Source organism: Oryza sativa, chromosome 1 (assembly GCF_034140825.1).
Source record: "Oryza sativa Japonica Group chromosome 1, ASM3414082v1".
Taxonomy (NCBI): Eukaryota; Viridiplantae; Streptophyta; class Magnoliopsida; order Poales; family Poaceae; genus Oryza; species Oryza sativa.
Genome location: NC_089035.1, coordinates 40,058,736 through 40,077,530, shown reverse-complemented (window position 1 = coordinate 40,077,530; position 18,795 = coordinate 40,058,736). Strand labels below are relative to the sequence as shown.

At 43.1% G+C, this 18,795-nt stretch overlaps 3 protein-coding genes across 3 annotated transcripts; 2 read left to right on the top strand and 1 right to left on the bottom strand.

Moving 5' to 3' along the window:
* Positions 1 to 314: 314 nt before the first annotated feature.
* LOC4324974 (uncharacterized) lies at positions 315 to 5,213 on the top strand. Its single transcript, XM_015770064.3, has 14 exons — positions 315 to 560; positions 1,221 to 1,276; positions 1,399 to 1,573; positions 1,671 to 1,772; positions 1,880 to 1,951; positions 2,322 to 2,438; positions 2,542 to 2,619; positions 3,078 to 3,140; positions 3,235 to 3,331; positions 3,830 to 3,908; positions 3,990 to 4,198; positions 4,316 to 4,461; positions 4,565 to 4,687; positions 4,821 to 5,213. The coding sequence occupies exons 1-14, from the start codon at positions 471 to 473 to the stop codon at positions 4,965 to 4,967; spliced, it is 1,554 nt and encodes a 517-aa protein (XP_015625550.1). The 5' UTR covers positions 315 to 470; the 3' UTR covers positions 4,968 to 5,213.
* Positions 5,214 to 7,479: 2,266 nt separating this feature from the next.
* On the top strand, positions 7,480 to 9,802 carry LOC4325027 (fructose-bisphosphate aldolase 3, cytoplasmic-like). Its single transcript, NM_001406185.1, has 2 exons — positions 7,480 to 7,636; positions 8,443 to 9,802. Exons 1-2 carry the CDS (start codon positions 7,609 to 7,611, stop codon positions 9,489 to 9,491), a joined length of 1,077 nt encoding a protein of 358 aa, NP_001393114.1. The 5' UTR covers positions 7,480 to 7,608; the 3' UTR covers positions 9,492 to 9,802.
* Positions 9,803 to 10,770: 968 nt separating this feature from the next.
* Positions 10,771 to 14,120, bottom strand: LOC4325026 (E3 ubiquitin-protein ligase AIRP2). The gene is made up of 5 exons (NM_001406186.1): positions 13,847 to 14,120; positions 13,468 to 13,636; positions 13,278 to 13,347; positions 12,961 to 13,189; positions 10,771 to 11,318 (listed from the first exon to the last, which is right to left on the bottom strand). Exons 1-5 carry the CDS (start codon positions 13,924 to 13,926, stop codon positions 11,108 to 11,110), a joined length of 759 nt encoding a protein of 252 aa, NP_001393115.1. The 5' UTR covers positions 13,927 to 14,120; the 3' UTR covers positions 10,771 to 11,107.
* Positions 14,121 to 18,795: the final 4,675 nt, after the last annotated feature.

The following is an 18,795-nucleotide window of genomic DNA, read 5'->3' as shown; positions in this document are numbered from 1 at the left end:
GGATATATAATTGTCCAGATTCATAGCTAAAAATGCTTATAGGACATAGGGCGAAGTAGACACAAGGTGAACAAATGGACAACAAATGCTGTGTAATAATCCGTGTACGTGTAGCAGCTCCAATTCAAAAAACGAAGAGCTGTGGGGCCAGAAGCATTTTGGGAAGGAGGGCCGGACCGGAGCCCTAAATCACAGAGACTACCCAAAGCCCAAATCAACCCAGCCGCGCCGCATCACACACCACACCACCGCGCTGCGCTGCGGCCGCGCATACAAATTTCCGACGCGACGGTCACCCTAAGCTTCCTTCCTTCGGTTTCTTACCGCTCAGGAGATCCAGCGAGAGACGCCGTTCCCACGCGCGGCTCCTCTCGCTCCTCCTCCTCCCCGGAAGCGTCTAGAAGCTTCGGGAGGGAACCCGCCCGCGCGCCCCCCCGCCCGCGAGGGAGGGGACGCCGCCGCCGCCGGCAATGGCGGCAATGGAGGCCGCCGCCGACGCGGTGCTCGCCGCCGCGAGCCGCGCCTTCTGCGGCCCCGCCGCCGTCTTCATCCAGATCCAGGTGAGCGAGCGCCCCCCCGCATTGCGTCGGAATTGTTCCCGGGAGCAGCGGGGAGGGCGCCGAAATTTCGAACTGTTCTGTTACTATCGGTGCCTTTTTTTGGGGGGAGTAATTTTGGGCGGAGAGGTTGGTTTTCCGTACGAATTGGAACTTAGGTGAGGTTCTACCAGTGCTTGTAATTTGATCCTGTATGCGGTGAGGGCTCAAGTAGTTGTGTAGATGGAACTTGGACGGTTTCGTAGCGAGGAACAACTTGTGTGTGCTTTCCATTGGATATGGCGATCTGTCAACTTTGATTTCTGCGAATCAAGCCAGCAAGTATTTGCATATATGTCACTCCATTGGTGTCTACTTTGTTAATTTGTCGGTTTCGTTCCGACAAGCCATGACGATCTCAACTTCTCCTACACATGTTCTGTGTGTAATTCGCTACCAATTTTAGGCTAGTTGGCATTTCTTTGATCCATATTTGCGTGTCCATGTGAATATGACATGGTATATCTTGTAGTTCTAGTTCATATTGAAGTTTAAACTTTATCCTGAAGCTGATTACCTGGTATCATAATTTTTCTTTCCAGTGCTTCACTCCTACTTGTACATTATGTACTGTACTGTAGCTCGCTTCTTGTTTCTAATGCAGTTTTTCTGTGATTTATACAGGGGTGCCTCATCTGTTTAACTCTTGGTCTTGGATGGGCTGTTGCTGCACTTGTTAGGTAGCGTGGACCTTCAATATAACCATTCTATAATCACTTTTTTTTTCTTTCGTCATCTTTTAGCATAGCGATCAATCGAACATTAACTCATTATAGTTCGCTATTCTGTTTTTTCGTACTAGAAAGAAAGAAATACGGAGGATGAGGCGCAGAATTGTAGATGGGAATAGTTTTGCATTTCTTTGTGATGATGTCAATGAGCTTGAGCACTCTGTTCAAGAGAAATTACCTAGGGTCTCTGTAATCATGCCGTTGAAGGGCTTTGGTGAACATAATTTGCAAAATTGGAGAACTCAGGTATGGACAGACTGCAATGGTAGTTATGACTTATGACCTTTGTTGTTCATGATGTTAAATACTGGAGTATATGTTATTAACAAAAAAAATAATACAGATCACATCTCTTTATGGGGGGCCACTGGAATTCCTGTTTGTAGTAGAAAGCAAAGATGATCCAGCTTATCATGCTGTTTCACGTTTGATAGCAGAATACAAGGTAAGCAGAAAACCTTACAAGTAATAACTAATAGTGTTATTCTCCAACACCTGTCTGTAACTCTCTTTATCTGTTGTAATAACCTTGTTAGTTCATATGATTTTCAGGACAAGTTGGAGGCAAAGGTGGTTGTAGCTGGGCTCTCAACAACATGTAGCCAGAAAATCCATAATCAGTTAGTACGTAAATCACTTCATTCTCGCCCTTGATGTGTTATCCTTTTTCACTATGCAAAGCTGGAGCTTATCTAGGTCATTCTAAACACATGTACTTGCATGTTATATTCATAACTGAGTACTGTTAGAAACTGAAAATACGCTAATAGTTTCTCACACTTTTATCAACTAAAGAACCTGACTGCCTGAGGAGTCAATAAGCTGTATGTGCTATGCCTTGCGAGCATTGGATGCCAAATTGTAAATGGGACTCAAAGTCATAAGATCTAAGTTTTCAGCAGTTAAATAGTATCATCTTTTGATTTTTGTCTATTTACCAACCAAGCATGATGAGTTGACAGGGTAATGAATTTCTACTGATGCATTGAAATAGATTGGCGTTGAAAAGATGCATAAGGACAGCAAATATGTTTTGTTTCTGGATGATGATGTGAGACTGCACCCTGGGACAATTGGAGCTCTCACAAAAGAAATGGAGAAAAATCCTGAGGTTTGCTTATCCTGAATCTCTCTTTCCCTGGTTCCCTCCTTAACTGAATGTTTTTCTTATGCCTCTCTCTCAACTTAACTGGGTATTTGCTTGCATCTACCAGATATTCATCCAAACTGGCTACCCCCTTGACTTACCTTCTGGCAGCTTGGGAAGCTATTGCATATACGAGTATCACATGGTATGTTTGTTTCTTGTGATATTAGCTGTCCTGCAAAGTTTTTCATTTTGACGAGGTTAAGTACAAGAAAGTTCAATTCTAATTTATATCCAACAAAGGTTTTTCTGCAGATAAAATTGCTGATTCTGGTTACATAATACAAGTGAAACTTCTTGTGCAATAAAAAAATCTTTAATATCTGCCCTCTTCTGCATGGCAAAAATTTGATCTTCATAATTTTAGTTTACCAAAAAAAATGCACTGAAGGAACTGTTGTAATATCTGACTGTTGTGGTTTCCATTCTGCTGTTAATTTGGTTAGCTACATTAAAGTTTTTCTGTAAGCGCATCTAATGCTGTCAAGGTAGTCTTTATTTTTCTGTTTTCGTAAGCTAGTTATTTAGTTCTGTATCTCCCTATTTTTATTTTTATTTTTATTTTTTACTCTTTTCGATTTACTAATAAAGACCATATTGCAGCCTTGTTCAATTGGATTTGCAACTGGTGGGAAGACTTTCTTTTTGTGGGGTGGCTGCATGATGGTATGTTGACCCTCTCCCCCAAAAGGGGTATTACCTTGTTTCACATAAGTTTTAGATTTGCTGTTGTGCTGTTGCTAAGACAAGTATATTTTAGATGCATGCTGATGATTTTCGGCAAGACCTATATGGCGTCGTCAGTGGATTAAGAGATGGTGGTTACTCAGATGATATGACCCTTGCTGCAATAGCCGGTATTGTTTTTACCTACTAGATTTTGTTTCTTTTGTTGTATAGCTCCAAAATTTAATAAATTTTGAAATACAATTCGTACCTTGTTTATATCCTTCGAGGCATCATGCAACAGTAATTTATTCTTCTTGTTTGGGGCTTTGGATTTTCTCCTGTTTAAAGATTTGTGCTATTCTCAGTAGTGCATTTTGGCCACAGTCCAAACAGCATTTTTTCCGTAAATAGGCTGAATTTCTTTATGTGATTGGCTTAATTGTGGTCACTTTACCTAAACCAACTTGTAAGTGAATTTGGCTAATGAGGCCCACTATCATTTGTTCAGTCCCATATGGCTTATTTCATAAAGGGATGGACTTCCTCTCCCTATATAAGATGGATAGGGCTGCTTGTTGCTATCATGCCCAAAGGCATAACAGGGGGGAAACATGGGGACTACATCTCGTCTTCTTTTATACTCAACTGAGAAACCCCATTACCGTAACAGCGTAACTCATTTACAGGGCAGCATAAAAGGCTCATATCTTCACCACCTGTTGCAGTGTTTCCACACCCTCTTTCAAGTGATCTTAGTTTCTCCAGGTACTACAAATTTCATATTGTAACCTTATGTATAGGCAACAAATTATCCCTTTTACATACATATGCTCTATCTTTATGCAGATACTGGAATTACCTAAGGAAACAAACTTTTGTTCTTGAATCATATGTATCAAAGGTTAACTGGATGATGAACCGTGCACTATTTGCATCGCACTGCTATTTGTCCTGGGGATTTGTTTGGCCCTATATCATGGCTTTGGTACATGTTATGGTTGCTCTGAGAGCACCATACAGTGAAATTGTAAAGGATGCATCAAACTCATCTTGCGGTCAGTGCATGCCTTTCCCTCTAAGATCTATTAAAGCTGTTGGATATTTATTTCTAGTTCTAACAAATGCACGTTCATCTCCCTGTGGTCTCTCATCAGACTTTTTTGTGTGTTCAGGTCTGAAACTAGTTTGCTGCTTGTTAATATGCACTCTCACAGAACTTGTTTCAATGTGGAATTTGACAAAGGTGGAAATTCAACTGTGCAACATGTTGTCTCCCGAAGGGCCAAAAGTCTCTCTTGGTTCTTATAACTGGGGACTCGTGAGTTTCCCTTTCAACGCACCTACTTATTTATTATTTAGTTATCTTGCTTTTCCTATTATCATGATTTGTAACTTTGTTTTGGTTGAACTTTCAATTTTAGGTCTTCATAGCTGTGTTGGTAGACAACTTTCTCTACCCTATATCTGCATTCAGGTCTCATTTTTCCCAATCAATCAATTGGTCTGGTATCAGGTACCACCTGAAAGATGGGAAAATAAGCAAGGTACTCAACATATTATGTACATTTTTCCTTTGATGACAAACCATTTTCTTTGCAATCTTTTAAGAAACCCACCTGGTAAATTGTCCTCTGTTTGAGTCCTATACAACTAATCTAAATTGTTATGGTCGTGCAGATCGAGAGAGAGAACAAATTGAAGTATACTGATCTTGGTGGGAAGCATCTGTATGGCAAGAGGACATACCCTTCCAAAACATCATTGCTTGGTTACTTGTCTAGAACTGTAGCGCAATGGCACCAGCCCAAGAAGTATGATGTCTAGGAAGGCAAACCAGAAATTTAGGCCTCAATTTAGGCCTTGTTGTACACTCCTTTTTGGTCTCCATCTTCTTTTTTCTTTTCTTCTGATTGTCTATTGATTGCTAGGCTCTCATTCATATTGAATTTGGTGTTCAAGCAGTGTCATATCAAAGGTTTGCACCTCATAGTTCTTGTAACAGTATAGATATGTAACATCTGATCGAAGAAGTGAAATGCTTCATACTTGTTCCGTTCTCGGTTCTGCTTTTATGATCATTGTTCGTTGCCCTTTTGTTTCAGAGAATGGAACAGGTGCGATTTGATCTATGAATTCTGGCCGTTAGCTGCTGTACTTGGTGTGGTTACATCAACTTGTTCTGACGGCAATTTGATAAACAAAACCTCGTTAGGTCATATACTTTGTAGCTTGACAGCGTATGCAAACATAATGGCCACTACTCCGTATTTAATTCATTGGAATGAATTAAAAATTAAGAGCAAGGTCCATCTTTAGAACTTTCCTGCGGTGCAGTCGAGACTAGATAGCCATTGGAACTAGAGTAGAAAAAGGTATATAAGCGGCCCTCTTCTATGAATCTGTTTTTAGACAACTTATTATAGGCGTCAACTGAGTACGATCCAAATTCTGATTTCAATATTGGAGACTTAAGTCCCAACTGGCTACCGAAAATAGAATAAAGTCGTCGAACGATGAGTTGAACTGGCTTCCCTCGCATAAACGAGAATAATTATCGCAAGATTCTCGATCAAGTCGGCGTTCCAACTAAAAAATGTTTGGAAGCAAAATGATACTTGATCTTGTACTCCTCCAGGTCCTGCACCGGCGCACGTCGCCACTCATCAGAAACGCCCGTTCGTATCATAATTGCCCATTGTTCATGGCGTTTTCAGCTTTCAGGTCCCTGTCGGGCTCGTTGCCGGATAAACCAGATTATTCCAAAGCTGCTGTTTGTTCTACGTCCAACTTGTCGAAGCATCCATTTGATTTCGAGGCCGACGCGGCGCCGATTGTGACCGGCGCCGGCGCGATATGCAAAATTACCACTAGTGACCTACTATCGCTGCTGTCTCGTACAGTCGTACTCGTACTCCCTCGGCCTTTCGTTTTTCACATTCCCGTCTATTATCCTGTTCGTTTGTGCCCGGAAGGAAAAGCTAAAGCTTCGATCGTGACGGGTTGATGCGCGACTACGTCATGCGAGTATGCGCTTGCCGTCCAGCGAATGGCGTACGTGGCGATGCACCACGGCCACTAGCCAATAGCCATATCGTAGCGCACGCGATTCCGGCATGTTCAGTTATTCACCGTTTCACCTGTGTCATGGCGAGCGGAATCACGCCGGATCGTATTGGCGTGGCGTTACGTACCCCCACAAACGCGGAGCACGTCTCGCGTTGGCGTTGCACGTCGAATCGCCGAAAGGAAACGGGCTCACGAGGTCACGAGGAAGAGGGAGTCGCACGCACCGCGCCGCACAGATGGGTGGTGGGGAGGCGGGGGCTGAGACGGAGGAAAACCGGGCGCAACCGCAACCGCGGCGCCTCCGAAACGGGAGCGTGCCGTGCCGTGCCAGGTATACGTCGCTCTCCTCGTGACGTTGCGGCGACCTACTCCAGGAAACCGCTTGCGAACCGACGGATTCACGCTTCCCGGGCTCCCCGCCACGCCATCCGAGGCCGCCCCGCGCGAGGGGTGGACGCGTGTGCCGTGGTGGGCGGGGGTGTGAGGTGGGGTCCCAGTCCAATACCGCGACGCGCGCCGCAGCGGCGCGGAGAGGGGCCGCGACGAGGAAAACCGCTCGCCCATGCGGAGGCGGCGCGCGTGTGACGGGTGGACTCCTCTGGGACCCGCGCGTCGGCGTGTGCTGCAGTGCTGGACAAACGACGACAGCCGCTTGGGGCGGGGCGTCGCATCGCGTCTGGTTTGGGTCATCCGGGGGTGGGTGGCACGGTTGGGTGAGGTGAGGTGCGGACGTGCGGTGAACCCGTGAGTGCAGTCGGGTTCGGGAGAGAACGGGAAGAGCTTTTCCGCATTCCCCCCGAGAATGTTAGGAAAATACTACTGCCCATTATAGCTGGTGTTTTCTGTAGTACTCCACATCATACGCTGGCTGGACGTCATTAACGTGACCCAGGAAGTTCTTACTAACCACTCATTAACGTGATCACGCTTGTCTATCATTGTGTGGTTCAGAACTTCAGATCAAGTCAAGCATAAACACCTTTGAAGTGCATTGCATAATTGGATGACAGAACAATGCAAAAAAGCCAAACAAAGAATTGTAATTGTACAGAGTATACTACATATAGGACTGCCCGGTACAAAGCGTGACGGAGAACAGCAGAATCAAGTACGTGACCGAATCCCCTGTGCGGGGCAAGGGTTTGCACGGAAATACAGAGGAAACCAGGGGCCACACGAGTAGTAGGCGGCACATAGTTCTCGTGGGCTCTCGGCATCGGCACCCAGATCGCGTCTCCTCTACTCTTCCCCCCCCCCCCCCCCCCCCCCGGCGTCCAAGACTGGACTCTCCTCTTTATAACCCGTCTCCCTTCTCATCTTTTTCTCCACAGTCGCCTCCTCCCCTGCCAAACCAGTCTCCCCCAAATCTCCTTTGCGTCCTCTCGATTCCTCAGCGACCATGTCGGCCTACTGCGGCAAGTACAAGGGTATGCTTCCCTCCGCCCTTTTCTACTGTTTCGCTCATCGCGCGCGCGCTCTCTCTCGATCTGTTCGTGGTTCGCTGTTCTTGCGCTTTTTTTCTTTTCCGATGATGCATGTTTAGATCTGCTTGCTGTTTGCCGTTGCGTATCACTGGATCTAGTGGTACTCGCGAACAGGCGATAGGGTTCGAGAAATTCACTAGATCTGTTCAGGTGATTGTTGGTTTGGGTGCAGTGCAGTGCGTCTGCTTTAGTTTTAGGGGTTTGGCTGCTCTGTGAAGGGTTTATGGACCGGGAGTCAGATCATGTTTTTAGCAATTATGAGTTATGCCCGATGATTAGTCTTAGTGTTCTTACGCGTCAATCGGATGTGTGAAGTGATTAGCGCGGTTGCTCTTCCTAGATTATCACGCCCATAGTTCTGTTCGGTTGTGTGACTCGTTCTAGATTGATTTTGCCTTCTATTTACTTGAAGTTGCTACTTTATTAGTCGATCTATAAAACTCAAAATCTTTTTTTGGTAAATAAAGTAATATATTTTCCTGGTGCTTATCTAGTCACGACCTAATTCTTTTCCATCAAGATGCTTATTTTGTATCTGCCAGTTGCTTTAGCTTATGCAGATGCAGTAGTTATACAGAAGCGGTTTATGGTAAAGTGATCGGATGACGTGCATGTTTTTAGTAGAAATTATGTATTGGTTCATTCTGTATCGCTTAATTGGTTAGGTGCACTGAGCATAGTTTTATCAGAGAATTTAGTATAATTAGAGTAAGCTGCACTGTGTTCTAAATATCTCTGTTGTCTTGCAGACGAGCTCATCAAGAATGCTGCCTACATTGGCACTCCTGGCAAGGGTATCCTTGCTGCAGATGAGTCCACTGGCACCATTGGCAAGCGCTTTGCCAGCATCAATGTCGAGAACGTTGAGGAGAACCGCCGCTCTCTCCGCGAGCTGCTCTTCACCACCCCTGGTGCCCTCCAGCACCTAAGTGGTGTGATCCTCTTCGAGGAGACCCTGTACCAGAAGACCAAGGACGGCAAGCCCTTCGTCGATGTCCTCAAGGAGGGTGGTGTCCTCCCTGGCATCAAGGTTGACAAGGGTACCGTTGAGGTTGCCGGCACCAACAAAGAGACCACCACCCAGGGCCACGATGATCTTGGCAAGCGTTGCGCCAAGTACTACGAGGCCGGTGCCCGCTTCGCCAAGTGGCGTGCTGTCCTCAAGATTGGCCCCAACGAGCCATCGCAGCTTTCCATTGACCTGAATGCTCAGGGTCTTGCTCGCTATGCCATCATCTGCCAGGAGAACGGGCTGGTGCCGATTGTCGAGCCTGAGATCCTTGTCGATGGCTCTCATGACATTGAGCGCTGTGCCTATGTCACCGAGAAGGTCCTCGCTGCCTGCTACAAGGCCCTCAACGAACACCATGTCCTCCTGGAGGGTTCCCTCCTGAAGCCCAACATGGTCACCCCAGGATCTGAATCCAAGAAGGTTTCCCCTCAGCTCATCGCCGAGTACACCGTCCGCGCCCTCCAGAGGACTGTCCCTGCTGCCGTGCCTGCCATTGTCTTCCTCTCTGGTGGACAGAGCGAGGAGGAGGCGACCGTGAACCTCAACGCCATGAACAAGCTCAGCACCAAGAAGCCGTGGGCTCTGTCCTTCTCCTTCGGCCGTGCTCTCCAGCAGAGCACGCTCAAGGCCTGGGGCGGCAAGACGGAGAACGTGGTGAAGGCGCAGAAGGCCTTCATCACCAGGTGCAAGGCCAACTCTGAGGCTACCCTTGGTACATACCAGGGTGATGCTGTGCTCGGCGAGGGTGCCTCTGAGAGCCTTCACGTCAAGGACTACAAGTACTGATCTGCTTCTGGTGGTGGCTGAAGATCCGATTGGACATCCTCCGTATGCATATTTAGGGTTCTGAGTGTGGTTTGGCTATCAAGCGTCCAATCTTACGGGTATCAAAAACTTTTGTCGCAATAATCTGAACCTGTGCTTTTTAATAATTAATACCTGTCATCGGTAGTAGTTTTTTGGTATTCCTGTAATCAAATGCTGCGTATGGTAAATTGGAGCAGCGGCTTTAATTCCATGCTATCTTTTTATTGTTATTTTCTGCTGTACTCCTATGTTAATTAAACCTTTTACCTATATGGCGTTTTGCTGTGTCTCGGTTCCCGCGGTGTTTTTTTTTCTTTTTAACAAGTTTTGCTGTTGAATTACCAAATGTGATGCTCATCGCAACGAGTAATTCTCTACGTTGAGGCGATGCTCGACCTAAAAAATATATTGTCTAAATGTCAAAACGTGGAAATTAGACAAATGTAAAACACGGGTTCTGTATCTGTGTTTTTTTTATCAAGTATTCGATATGACAGATATGGAGATTGCGTTAGAGTTCTATTTTTGACAGAATATGGGGATTGGGTTGATCTTCCGAAATCATGTATATATATGATAGAAATATAGAGATTGAATATGGAGATAGGGTTGGATCTTCGAAATCATGTATATATGGCAAATATTCTCTAATGCAATTCTTCAGATCCTTTAAACAAAATCTTCCAATACAAACACCTACTCAACGTTGTGGACTTGTGACGTTGTGGACTTGTACTCAACGTTGTGGACTTGTGACGTTGTGGACTTGTACTCAACGTTGTGGACTTGTGACGTTGTGGACTTGTGGGAATGTATTGATAGTTGCCCCTTGCCCTTGCCCAGATTCTGATTGCTGAAGCTGAATGTAGCTCTTCATCACCGTTCGTGTTAACCACAACTCCCCATTTTTTTTAGTTAGAATAAGCATGTGATTTTGCTGCGGCTATGTCTGAAACATGATTGGAACAGTGATCACCTGACTGCCTGAGGCTGTCTGTGCCGGATTACTCAGAATTGTTGTTTCAGACGCAAGGAATCGAAGTCGTCGTCATGTGGAATTATTTTCTTTCGATTGTCGAGAAACTTCATGTGGCTTGGAAAATGACATGGAATGGTCCTAGTGCACAAGCCAAATGACCCATAACTATGATGTGAACCTATGATGCTCATAGGATCGATTGATCGAGTTAAAACCTATCATTATGTACTTGGCATGGACGCTTGATATCACATTATCACCTAGGGAGCAAATGCAAATAAATCGACAGTTGGTGCAGGTCAATAAACACCCAGCACCTGTCCCTTTTCTGAATCATTTGGCAATTTGCCAGAGCAGAAGTGCCAAACAAGTAGTTAAACATGAGAAAACCATCTTCCCCAATATCTCTTTTTAATTCTGTATATACACTTATTACAACAAACAATGCGATTACGCAGAGCCCAGCCCTAATAAGGAGCAATGGTGTCGTCGTCTTCGCCATTGACGGCATGGCATTTCGCTAGCCAGACTCAATCTGCAGAGGATGGTCGGCTGCCCGGAACACGTACTGAACTCTGAATCTCAATATCTTTCAGAAGAGGAGAGCTGAGCTTCGTCAGACTAGGTAGTCGTAGTACACCAGCAAGAGGTTGTCAGGGACTATGAGGGGCAGGCTGTCGATGAAGCTGTGGAAGTGCCTCACATTCTCCTTCTCCAGCGTCACGGTGTCGATCACGTCGTCGTCTCCGGTGAGCACCCAGAGGTCCCTTGATCGGACTCTCTTCAGGCTCCCGCGGCAGAACGGGCATGACTGAGATCTTGTGTACCTGAAAACCCATGATGTGAATTGTTAGGGTCGGAATCTGATGAAATGGAATAAACACAAATGGGAAGATGCCTGACTAGGCTCAAACAAGAGTTTGAAACCAATCTGATGAATAGGAATGAATACAAATGGGAGGATGGCTGAATATGCAAAAAAAGTTTGAAACCGATAACTGAAGAATAGTTGCGCAAACGACCACTCAAATTCCTCCAAATGCAAAATCAGCTTGGCAGGAAGCAAGTCAAGATCCAATAGAAGACGGATCACAAAAAAGTTTTCCAGTAATAGTAGTTTCATAGTTTGAGTGCTCTGCTTGCTGGGATTTTAAGCACCTGGAGGGCTGGAACTAACAGAATCAGGATAGCCAGTGGCCAACTTACCGAATGCATCTGCAATGATAGTTGCAATAGACTAGTATATCTATTCTGAAGCAATGTTCCAGAAGAAGCAATTGACAGACCAAAGTTTCTAATAAGCCACCAGTTGATTTATCATTAAAGAGACACATGAGATACTACTCCCTCCATCCCAAAATGTTTGACGCCATTCACTTTTTTAAAAATGTTTGACTGTTCGTCTTATTCAAAAAATTTAAGTAATTATTAATTCTTTTCCTATCATTTGATTTATTGTTAAATATACTTTTATGTATACATATAGTTTTACGTATTTCACAAAAGTTTTTAATAAAACGAACGGTCAAATATATTTTAAAAAGTCAACGGCGTCAAACATTTAGGGAAGGAGGGAGTATTATATAGTAGTACTCATATACTATCTATGCCACGCAGGAGGCTTCCTTGTAGCACCTCTCTTCAGAAACAAGTAAGATCTGCCAGCTAAGAGAACATCATTTAGGATTTAGAATCCCAAATGTAAAATGTACCCCACTGTCCTTCTAATTATCCCTTCAAATTTGGTTTTGCGACCTCCGCAGTCAACACTAATGCGATCTTCCTTTTAATTTATGACTATGCTCACCTGGTTGTCTCCTATTCATAGAACTAGTGATAATTGTTTTCTTTTTAAATAACAATATAAGGGGCATTTAGAAATGGCATGAAGTACCACAATTTGTGATTAAACTGACAGAGCAGTATTCATTAAAGGGATAACGGAAATAATCCTCTCAAGTCTTCCTTCTATGGCATTGTCTAAGTAGTTTATTACAAATAGAATGAACTGCAGGTACCAAGCAATTATGGCATTGTCTAAGTAAATTGAAACTGAAAAATTGCAGTCCCCCACAACTACAGTGAAGAACGGAACATATATGCTTCAACTTTTGGGAAGAATGTAAGCTTCAACTAGACGAAATGCAGGTTGAAAAATTCAAGATTGTGCACATCAAGACTATGATGGGCTGTTGAACAGTTCAACTACCATCTCTCTACTATTACCAACACAAAGAATGGGTAGGAGCAGCTCACAAACAGCGCCAAGTTTGAAAAAAAAAAGAACTGAACCAATAGTAACATATTTGCACAGTGGAAATGCAATGTTCAAACTTCAAAGCAACTTGCAATCTTTTATGGTGTCATGTGACATGGGGCCTATAATTGATAAATATCGTTGCACGGGTATCATATATATACTACTTAAATACTCAAACGGATAAGCAAGGGTGAGAGGGAGCAAATTACCAGTCTCGATAACAGTTGATGCACATGGCATGGTTGCAATTTGGAAGGACCATCTTGGTGCAAGTCTCCAAGCAAATGCCGCACTCATCTTCCCTCTCGTCGTCCTTATCGTCGGCGTAAAGCTTCCGGCCGCCGCCACCGGAGGCCGCCTCCTTGCACCATCCTTTCTCGTTGCAGTCTTTCTCCATCAAATTCCCCTCGAGTTGTTGCAAGAATGGATATATTACAGCTGCATTCCATGGTCCCAAAGTCAGTCACTGCAAGAGGGCAATAAGAGCCCAAAATTGGAACTTGAAGATCAAGGATTAAGATCATACCATAGAATTCCTTGAGGCTTGCTCTCCTTTCAATGTTGGTGGATATAGAGGCATCCTCATCAACATATACCTGGAGGTATAACAGTAGCAGGTGAGATTGTGAGCACCATTACCATGGATTATTAAAATCCCCAAAATTGCCCCTAATTCATATATTGCAAGGCTTGCAAGGATCAAGAATTCGATATACCTTGTACACAAGAACCTCAAGGAGACCTAGGTAACTAGGGAGGGTATATGAAAGGGAGCAGCTGCAATCCATCCACTGGATGAGGTTAAGGATGATTGGAGCCATGGAGCTGTAAGACAGCCTCATCTGCACACAGGCACCCCCATAGGCCCTGTGTATAGCATGCGCCCTGAAAACAAACAGAATCATCTATTAGTATCACTCAAGAACACCAAGAACGAACTATCCCCACAAATTCTTTTTTTAAAAAAATACTCAAAATCAGAAATAAAAAGGTCAGCTTTCCCTTTTCTACAACTTTTCTAGAACAATCAAACACCAAGAGAGAACATCAAGAATCAATAAAGCATGAAAAGAACAGGGGGGAAGAGGAGCTTACAGGGTGTTGGCATGGTGGATATCAGCTTCAAGCGCCTTGAGAGAGCCCCTGAGGGACAAAGGCCTGCCACCATGAAACATGACTTCTGTCAAGAACCCAAAACCAGACCCTATGCTTTGCTTCACCCTTATGCTGAAGTCTGCCACAAAAACACAGACTTGGGCAAGGAGGAGAGGGGCTCAAGAAGCAACAAACAATCAAGCAAGCAAGCAAGCTGCTTTGGTTTGGGGTCTCTGGGAAAGGAGCTTTGGGGGAAACTGGGAAGGGAGCTTTTGTCCTGTGGTCTCTGGTCCCCTTGGTTTTATAACAAGAGAGATGAGCAGTTTGCAATGGCCAGCTTTGGTTTCTTGGTTTGCTTGAGAAGAAGATAAAAGCTTCAGAATAAAGAAAGGGAAGGAGACAAAGGGAGAGAGAGGGGATATACAAATAAGGCATGAAAGAATTAGTTTGTGAGCTTATTAAGAACGATTTTGCTATATCTCACACGAAAGATTTTTTCTTATCTCTCACTCGATTTTCTCACTCAAATTTACAGTGCATTTTCTTGTAAGTTACAGTGTAATTTATGAAACTTACACTGTAACTTTTGTAAGTTACACTGTAATTTTTGAATCTTCGCATGTAAATTTTAAATTTTGTATTGGATTTGGTCTTTTTCTTGAGGATATGGTAATTTAGTGTCCATTATGGTGTTTCTTAATTGCTTTTTTCTTTTTATTATATCTATCGGATTTTAATCTAAAGATTAAAAATCTGTGTGATACGATTATAAAAATCTTTCGAAAGATGTATAGGTACTCCCTATTAAGAAATACTAATTAGTTTGTGGGCTTATTATAAGCCAACTTTCTACTCATCTCTCTTTTCTTTCTGTTTTGGAATATATGTTTAGAAAAAAAAACCTTTAGATGATGTAAAAAAAAACTACATGATGATGCTTATGATTCTATAGTTAAGATTCTTGGAAGCCCATAATAACATCTTAGTGTGAAATTTTAGAAATAGTCTACCAAAAAAAAAAGTGTAAAAAAAGGAGAGATATGGGAAAAATAAAGGAGTGGATAGATTGATGATGGATGGTGATAAGCCCTTGGATGAGGGCGCAGATGACATACAGGAAAGAAGGGGCCTGGGTGGATGGCTGGCCTATCCACTACCAGCCCACTGGGACCCACCACCCGTCCTCCTGTGGGGCCCACTTTCATTTTCCTTGCGATTCATTGAGGCCGGGGAAAGAGATGTCCATTATGTTACGTGAAAGTTATTGGTGCCATACTGTCATGGGCGATACAATTTGCATTCGACAATTTCGGAGGTGTCCTTTTCAACTGATAAGAGAAGATAAATTTCGTCAATTATTGTTCATAAATTTCATGTCCCACAATATCCTTATCACATTCTTGAAAATTCAAGGAAAAAAATGAATTAAACCCTTAGTTAGGGATTTCTTAAACAGTTTGACTAACCAAATGTACACTTCTAATCAATACATTAATGCCAATTCGTATTAATTCACTCTGAAGGTACACAGAGGTGCTCCCTATGTATAGCTTCCCCTGTGCAGCGGACACCGGTTACGTATCCATTTCTAGCTATTTTAGACCATGTTAATTCAATGATTATTAGTATTTGTAGAACATTCAGTACTTTTTATTCTAATATATAATCTAAACGTATCGCTTTTTTACTACTAGTACTAATGTACTATCATATCATACAAACGTGTTGGAGGCAAAAGTAATGGAGGAAAAAAAGATCTGCTTGGTCTGCATCATGCCATGGCAGCACGGTTGACCCCACAGATCCCCACTACAGCAAAGGCAGGAATCTACGATAATATCTCTCTAGCATCACAACGTCATTAGAACCGTGATTTATTTGCCAACCCATTTTAGCATCCAGAGAAAAACTCAGTTTAGAGTGGGGACAGACAAGACCAAGGGCCCACTGGCAGTGTGTGTATGACACTAGTAGTGTTATTTTAGCTTCAAATTACAAAATTGTAATTTTCTTTCTGGCCTTGGAGAGTGGAGGCCAGGCTGATGATCAAGTGGTCAGCTGAGCCTGAGGATGAGGGCTTTTTTCTGTGTCCTATACTCCTATCCAACTTTATAAAAAAATTTAAAAGTTCCAACTTTATAATTCCAGATTCCTTTCAACCCTGCATTTCTGGCACCTGTCCTTCACAAGTTCACAGAGCTCTCGCCTGAGCAATTTGTGCATGATAACTCTATAATTGTATATTTGTATTTTGCATGCTGAATAAGGTAATTACAGATGATAAACCATTTTTTGTTGAAAAGGAACGGGTATGGGCTTCGCCTTCGCATTTGGTCGTTACATTAGTCCAGCTGCCGACCCGTGTGACTGTGACTTGGAATCAAAGAAAGAAGAGAAGAAAATACTTTCGGTGAGGCAAGCTATGATCTCACATCTGTTTCCATTAGCCGTTGGAATAAATTAAGCTGGGCGTGGTGTGATCGCAGATCAAAGAAGACCATATCGCATCAGTCACAGCTGAACAATAAATGAGAAGAAGACCGAGGATTAGATAGGGTACTCCTACATGTTTAGTTGAAATCTTGAGCCCTGAGTTCTCCAAACCCCAACAGAACACAACCTTTTCCTCGTGATAAATTAAAAGTTTAAAACCTGTGGTTACTGCTGAATTGTCAACTGTTACCATCTACGATAAGACGATGAACTGTGTACGCCCTACGCATTCAGAGCTGGATTCCAACTTGTATATGACGTATTCAGGAAAACAGTTGGGAGCAGTTTCCCTTGGAGGATTGTCCCCCTAAACCACAAGTATTCCATTCCATTTCTTCGATGGTTCTTAAGCCAGATCGCTCTCACGCTCCAGATATATTGCACCGAAAGCCGTGTTCAAAATATTATTAATTTAGAGATTACATATATTACTCCATATTTCGAACTTGACAACAGCTAATACTCCTAGTACTTGGGATCAAACAATCGCCTCACCTCACAAGCATAGGGATCCCCGTCTAGCAGAGCAACCTGCCCCCTCCGTTCCGGTGAAAACCCGCGCAGGTTTTACTGCCAAATCAACGAGACAAATCGAGCTGCGGATAAGGAGAAGCAGCCGCCGCGTCTGGAACTTTCGGAGCGAGCCAGCAATCATCACCAACCGATCCAGGGCAAGCCTAGCCCGAGCTGGGCTTCGGTGGGCGATAAGGATCGGAACCAACCAACCCGATCGCCACGAAACGGTCGCGTCAGCTTCGAGTCAGGGAGGCTGTGGGTTCTCGCCGCCGCCGTGCAACGGTGCGACCCTGCAAGTGGCCACCCGAATTCTTCCCGTCTTATGGGTTGCCCGTATTTCTTAATAAGTTAACTTAGTTATAAAACTTGTATATATTTGTTTATATTATAGTAACTTAAAATCTAACGTTAAAAAGAAATTTCATTGAAAATATTTTAAAATAAACTTAAAAATTAAATTTAAGAGCCTTTTCATATTGTAACCAAAATAAACCTGACAAGATTTCTTATATATTGATCAAATTTGGCAACAAACTAAATGTATATATTTTTTTAGCAATTTTACCGAAAAAATGGTATGGTTGAAAATAGCATTAAAGTGAACATGCTCTAAAATAATTAAAATTTGATTTCTGTTTTAGCCTATTAGGCCAACCGATGAAGCTGTTCGTGGTCTCAGCCGTGCTCGATTAATCACGGATGCTTCCCCGATCGGTCAACCCGGCGTTTGGATTATCGCACGCTTCTTCCAGAATAATCTTGCGGTCATCGGCACGGGGGCGTTGATGGGTGGGTGGTTGTGGCTGGCTACTCCTGCGGACAAGTCACAACAAGCATGGGGCGCTGGGGATTTCGGCCGGTCCCGTTGGCTAAGGGTATGTTTTAGTTTGCGAAATGAAAATTTTTCGGTGTCACATCGAATATTTGACTGGATCGGAAGATGTTTTTGAACACGAATGAAAAAACTAATTTCATAACTCGCCTGAAAACCGCGAGACGAATCTTTTGAGCCTAATTAAGACGTCATTAGCACATGTAGGTTACTATAGCACTTATGACTAATCATGGACTAATTAGACTCAAAAGAATCGTCTCGTGATTTCCTCCCTAACTGTGCAAATAGTTTTTCTTTTAATCTATATTTAATGTTTTATGCATGTATCAAAAGATTTGATGTGATGTTTTTAGAAAAAACTTTTGGGGAAATAAACGAGGCCTAAAGTGGACGGTGTTTTTGTGCGTGCTTATGCGCTGGAGCGGTGCACGGCCTCTCGTTTTTTCGTGGTTTTTTTTCGTGTGATGGAGCCGTGTAGCGAGGGTTGCTGTCCTACGTCGTGATGGTTTTCCGTTGGATGGCGATGGTTGTGTGTGCCTAGTGCTTAAGGTCGGCGAGCTAAGGCTGTTCTGTTAAAACGTGACGCGTATGCTTCCTCTTTTTCCATCGTGGTGGAACACTGATTTGTGGTATAATGGGGGTTGTTAGTTTGTTACTACTACATGGAAAGAAAGAAGAAAAGCAGTAGCCTTTTTTTTTTACTTTTGGTTTGTGGTCCACGCAGGTTGCGCGGCTAGCATCATTATATTTTTTCTCATATAATAGCATATATGTTTTCTTATTATATTATTAAAATATATTACAATGATAATATAATTTTAAATTTTGCAATAACTTTTCAAAACTACTAATGTGTAATAACTACTCTAGTCTCCTCTTCTAATATTCCTTATTTTTTAATTCTGAATTTCAGCTATTTCTAAATTGTATTTTTATATGGACTCTGCTTTTTCTTTTTCTCTGATTAATGTGAGAATTTCTAGGCCATAAGAGCAAACGTGGAGGCTCCTTTTTATTTTGAATTTTAGTTGGTTTTAAATTCCAATATGAACTCTATACTCTACTTCTAATATTTCTTATTTTTTTATTTCTAGTCTCCTCTTCT